Source organism: Neolamprologus multifasciatus, chromosome 12 (assembly GCF_963576455.1).
Source record: "Neolamprologus multifasciatus chromosome 12, fNeoMul1.2, whole genome shotgun sequence".
NCBI lineage: Eukaryota > Metazoa > Chordata > Actinopteri > Cichliformes > Cichlidae > Neolamprologus > Neolamprologus multifasciatus.
Window position 1 is genome coordinate 22554281 of NC_140450.1, and position 6157 is coordinate 22560437.

Sequence of the window (6157 nt, forward strand, 5' to 3'; positions counted from 1 at the left end):
AAAGCGGCGCTTCAGCTGGAGAGCCTCTTCAATTGTTGAGCTATGTTTACAGTCTGCTTTACATGCTATTGTCCACAGCCAACTGTCAGTGCAGCGTGAAATTTGACAAGATTAAATAAACGGAGAAGTAAAGGGTTCAATTATTTTTTTAAGTCTGATCTGTAACTGAATAATTATTTATTAAACAATATTTTTTAAATCTCGTTTTTCTGGTTCTAGAGTATTATTAACAGGGTTATACCAAGCATACCACACAAGAATTAAAATATTTCTTAAAAAGTGTAACTTTAAAGATGCAACTAGACAGATCTTTTTTTTCATGGTTTCTTATTTGTTTTTCTTTCACTGCAGAAAATTATCAAATAAAGGGTTGAATTTTTTTTTTTTTTTTTACTTTTATTTTTGAAGCCTAAATTGTTCTCCAGTTGTTCTTATAACCCAGTCATCATTGCCAGTTCACCATCAGCAAATGCATGGAGTTTGAAGCAATAACAATAATAATGATAATAATATTTGTTGTCATTGCACATGTACAGTGAAATTGGATGTTATATTATCAGTGCAGACATCTGAAAATGACTTTCAAAAATGTCCAAAAATTATATAGATATATAAAGAGTACAAAAATACCTTAAAATTCACCATAAAAATTTTCTAAAAAGGTAAAGTACATGTAGTACTGTACATCATGCCACTGATACAACATGTTTTACATTCTGTGGGCAAACCCTGCACAGATGATTCTCTTAGAAAAACATGCACAGTCCTAACAGCATTTAGTTTTTGGAGGAAAATTATTTATTCCTTGTGTTTAATGTTCTGAAACTTCAGGGCAGCAGTTCAGACAGAAGGGGGGTCCCAGCTGCATAGGGTAAGAGACAAGGTACACTCTGAACACCAGTATGTCTTTTTGTGTAGGCACAACACAAAAAGGAGACAACCATTCACACTCACATTCAAACTTAATAGCAAATAAACCGATCTGCATTAACTGCATGTCTTTGGACTGTGCAAATTGTCCTCTGGGCTATTATGGACAATAATTAATTATAACTGACACTTTGGTTTAAATTACATAAATTACATACATTTAAATTACAGAAGTAATTTACACTACATTACAAAGAAAATCATGTAAAGTCCCTGAAACACTGGTGGAAATTTGTATGAAGGGGACGATGTCAGAGATGTAGACTGAAGTGTGTCACACTGTGAGCCTAGGACATTTGTAGGCTATCCATCACTGTAACCACTGCAGTACTAACATGAGACACCGCAGAACAGATCAATGACTTACACAAAGATCCAAACTTTATCAAAGTGCAATTTCAATTTGTTCTAATAGTTATTAGACATAAAATATCACTAATAGCCATAGAGCCACTTGTCAATGGCTCTCTCATTGGCTAATGCATCTTTTTGCCAATCCACATGCCACCGGAGGTTACCAATGACTTGACTATAGTTTCTCCCCAAGTTAAGGCGCCATGCACCGAATGCTTTTTTATTGTAGAAGTGAACAGCTTCAGACACTTTTGGATAGTCCACGATGCTACGCAACAGCTTCTCCAGATGTGCTTGCACATCTGGGAATTTGTGAACCACATTGTGAAGTTCATCCTTGTCCAGTGTAAGATCTGAAAAAGAAAAGCAAGAAAAAAATTAAAGGACACTGTTACGGCCCTCTGTAGTCCCTAACTGGCCACACCTAGTCAGGTGTGGATAAAAGCACACCTGAGGCGGACTTTCGAGAAACTCACTAGTTTTTGCCTTGATGGCACCAGCCATTTCACCTGCTATGCCATTTTAAGATAAAAACCTCTTCTCACTAACACTCTGGTATTCGTCTCCTTTTTTATGTTGCAGCTTTTGAGCCGGGTTGTAACAGACACATACGAAGACAAGCTGAAGTTAGCGTCAGAAGCTTTAGGCTCACCAAAGAGTTGCGCGGAAACACTCAGGCCATCGGCGTACGTGATGTATTTCCACTGATCACTTCGCAGCATGTAAGTAGAGGCGTTGACGTTACAACCATGATATTCGCTGAATGCCCAGGCTCTCTGCTGTTGGTTAGAAAAAGCAATGGATGTGGACAGCAGAGGAAGGAGGGACTGGCCGCTTAGATTCCCTACTGCTGAAATCCCAGCAATCTCTGCAAAATATAAAAATGTGTCACAAATTTCAATTTGAAATAATCAAATCAATATTTACCACCGCTTTCATGCTGTTTTTATAGACAGTAGTCAAACAGCAGTGACAGCACTGAAAAAAAGGCAGGAGGCTGAGCTGAGCACAGGTCAACTGGTTTGGAGACGAGATCAGAGAGGCAAGGCTGAGATGGTTTGGACATGTGCAGAGTGGATAAATGGAACAAAAGATGCTAGGTAGGAGAAAAAGAGGAAGACCACAGAGAAGGTTTGCGCATGTAGTGAAGAAGGACATCCAGAGGGCTGGTGTGAAAGAGGAGGATGTGAGGGAGAGGGTGACATGAGGCAGATGATCCACAACATCCTATGTTGTCTGTCTGCCTCCTTACCCAACACAGTGGGATAGAGATCAACCAAAGATACAAGCTGGTTGACCTGCTGGCCAGAGATGAGCCCAGGCCCCATGATGAGAAGGGGAACGTGGGAACTTCCTTCAAACATCGACATCTTATAGAACTGCCGGTGCTCCATGGCCAGCTCCCCGTGGTCAGCCGTAAAGATTACGACTGTGTTGTTAAGCACGCCGGTCTCTCTCAATGCAGAAATCACTTGACCTGGTGAGACAGAGCATGTGGAAGATGGAGTAAGAGCCAATCCATTTTGGGATTGTCTGTGAATTCAATCAAAAGCTTTATTCAAACAGCAGAGAAAAAATAACAGTGCCACAGACAGTGTGCCTGTGAGGTTCATATGCTTTAACTCTCCACTTTTAAATCTTGTAAAAATGATGGTTTGTATCTTTTTTTTTTCTACACTGCATTTGTAAGCTAAAAGAAAACACCATTCCAGGCATGTTTGGTTTTTTTCTTTAAGATCTCAAAACCATCTTTTCAGTCCAAAATAGCAGCTGTGAGACCAGACTGTAGCGAATTACTGCTGTCAACTAACCCAGCATGGCATCGGCTTCGGCGCACATGGCGTAATAGAAGGCCCGAATGCTTTTGACTTCATCGTTGGTAAAAACACCGCTGCAGTTTTTGGTGAAGGTGGAGTAGTAGTCAACAGGGTGCATGGCAGCCAAAGGCAACCATTTGGGAACAGAGATGAGGTCAGAATTCACCTGTGCGTAAGAAAAAAACACAAAAATTAGTTTCATTCAGGGTTTTTTTTTTTTTTTGACACAAAGTGCAATTTAAAAAAAACAGAGACGGAAAAAGCATGCCTTTGTGAGCCAGTATGGTGACGTACGGAAGGTGGATCCCCCTGCAGTCGGCCCCAGGGATTCAGTCTTATACGGGTGAGGTAAATTGAGGCCAAGGTAAAGAGCGAAAGGCTCGGGTGTGGTGGACGCAGCTGTCTGGTGGATCCACTGCGTGGCCTTATCTGTGTTTTCCCAGTCTTTGCTCATGATCTTTACAGTCGACTTATTCCCAACAAGTTCAGAAACAGGCCGGCCCTCTTGGCGCAGGAGGAACTGGACGTCTCGTGTCCATGCCTCAACTCGATTACTGCAACACATGTACAAAAACAGGAAGTGGAAAAATGTGAAAGGCACTGTTTGGAAACAAATGCAAATGCACACAGACAGTCTGTGTGTGTGTGTCTGTGCATAATATTGATCTTAATTTGGGGAAAAAATAAGAAGAGGAAAGCGAAAGTGTTTTCCTACTGAGACCATGCTACACGTTAAACCTTACATTTACAACAGTACCTGACAGAGTGAGCCCCAGATGTATAATCCAGCTTGCCTATCATCTTGGTACGATACCCATTCTCCTTCAGCAAATCCATCCACGTGGTTGTATTTGCATCTAAGCACTTGTAGTTGTTCCACGACTGAGTGAGGTGAACATACTGACCGCTCCACATTACTGAGAGCAAAGTTTAAGCACAACATGCAATTTTAAAAGAAAGTCAAAGTAGATGTTTTTTCTAGAGGGCAAATATGTCGCTTACCTGCTCTGGAAGGGCAGCAGATGGGCGAGTTGGTGTAAGCATTAAGAAAGGTGGAGCCGAGCTGCCTGAGATAGTTTGTATATGGCAATTGTACAAGTTTGCTGCCAGGGTCAAAGGACAATCGACCATCCTCAAGAGACACAAAAAATCATATGGGGATCAAGATACACAGATGCAAGTTATACATGAAGATAACAAGGAAATATTCAACCACAAAATATAAAGCATCTCTGCAATGCTGTTGAATTTTGATGGACAATACAGCTTTCTCATTCTGTTTTAACCTATTAAGAGTAACTATCTAGTAATAAAGCACTGGAATTTAAGTCATACTTACAAATGCATCACTCATCACCATCACAATGTTGGGTTTGGATCCTTTCTGGCAAATACTTTGACCACATTGCTGAGAAAGGAAAATGAAACCCAGCACTATTATGTTCATGACAGCTTCGTGTCCTCCTGAAGTTACAGACGTGAAAGAAAAGACCCGTCGGAAAAGCATTCGACTTTTATTAGTGGGCATCACAAAGTTCCTGCTCGCCTACAAGCGCCTCAGCCTGATATGTTTACACATCCCGGTTACGCTTTCAAAATAAGAGGTTTCATTTTTGTTGACGTTCTAACTTGCATTAAAAACGGACTATTTATGCAAATATCACCGTTTAAGCGGAAAAAATGTAAAAACAAATATTTAACATAAATCACACCTACTGTCAGTAATTCTAACACCAGCAGGAGATGAGAAGAACTTAGCAGCAAGAACACAAATAATATCAAAACCAATCTTACCTTAACCTGTCATTACAAAATGCCAACTGTAGAGGGCAGCATTTATCTAAGCATAAAAAGAGCTCACCCACAAATTCGCACCACTGATGTATTCAAACTCCAAACCCCGAATTAGATAAGCAAAAGATATGTGGATGGAACTCTTAATCAAATACAATCTGTGTTTAATTAATTAGCGCCAATCTTTACTGTAGATCCAAATACGGACCATGGACACAGAGACATATCGCAATTTCTGTGTAACTAACTATAACTGTAAAGGCTCTCGGAAAGATGGCTCTAGGTAACATAACATTACGAAATATAATCGTATGCCCTGTAATTATCACTGAATTGAAACCAGAAGTTATGTCATTTGGCACTAACTAGCTGTTGGTTGAACCAACAGTAAGTTGCAGTGACGTTCAACAGGTGATACTGCCGCCCACGCTGGGAACAACGACCGCCGCGAGGTGGCGTCTTGATCCTCAGAGTTGTTTATCTTTAAACTAGGACTTCAGCACAAGGATGATGTCTGCCGTGCCGTGTATTCATTTAATCTTTCCACAAAATAATAAGTTTGATTTACATGCGAATATATAAGAAGCTGGCTGATATATTCACCTTAGACCCCCAGGCTAAACACTATGAAACAATTCTACTACTGACAGTGCTGCAGGCATCATCCAACAAAATCGAGCTCTTCTTATTTTTGGTGATTGTGCACAGATGCAGACGCTGCAGTAAATCTGATAATGTGAAACTATTTGTGTGGATTACATCGCAGATGTAATGTGTGTGTGTGCACAAATGCCGATGCAGGGCTGGGGTTGTAGAGCTGTAGACCTATAAGAAGATTCATAGCTGATGTATGAGCCATGAATCGTTGCTGCATCACATACCATAAAGCCAGGGCATCTGTAATTTCATTAAAATCGAGGGCCGGGAGGGTTACATTTCTTCTCTCATTCTTTGAACCAAAAGTCTAGAAAATAAGTCTGGGTGATACTTTTTGTTAGATCTGTTCGTATATTTTCAACAAATCGAATCAGATTTAAAGCCTCTCCTCTCAAACTATATTTTTTGGCAAACATTTCTTTGTGTAGTCTTTCAGCTGTTTGACTTTACTTATCATCTGGTTGTGTGCCACACTTGTTCCAGAAGGCGGAAGGAGGGGGCAGTGAAGCCCCGCGCATGCGCCCAGAGGTTGTTTTTCCCCACACTGGCACTCGTTTAAAGTGCGCTGAGCTACCGGGGTTTCCTTGTCTGACTGGGACTAGCGA

General features: G+C 40.7%; 1 protein-coding gene across 1 annotated transcript; it reads right to left on the reverse strand.

Annotated features, from left to right (window-relative positions):
* Window positions 1–81: 81 nt before the first annotated feature.
* On the reverse strand, window positions 82–6047 carry arsk (arylsulfatase family, member K). The gene is made up of 8 exons (XM_085181465.1): window positions 4441–6047; window positions 4104–4233; window positions 3859–4018; window positions 3370–3655; window positions 3096–3267; window positions 2537–2761; window positions 1937–2152; window positions 82–1637 (listed from the first exon to the last, which is right to left on the reverse strand). Exons 1-8 carry the CDS (start codon window positions 4627–4629, stop codon window positions 1366–1368), a joined length of 1650 nt encoding a protein of 549 aa, XP_085037591.1. The 5' UTR covers window positions 4630–6047; the 3' UTR covers window positions 82–1365.
* Window positions 6048–6157: the final 110 nt, after the last annotated feature.

Coding starts and splice junctions, on each gene's coding strand:
- arsk (XM_085181465.1), bottom strand. CDS start 4,629: ATGCCCACTAATAAAAGTCGAATGCTTTTCCGACGGGTCTTTTCTTTC. Junction 3,268..3,369: donor CACCATACTGGCTCACAAAG/GCATGCTTTTTC, acceptor TCTTACGCACAG/GTGAATTCTGACCTCATCTC. Junction 1,638..1,936: donor TGTTTCCGCGCAACTCTTTG/GTGAGCCTAAAG, acceptor TTTCTTTTTCAG/ATCTTACACTGGACAAGGAT.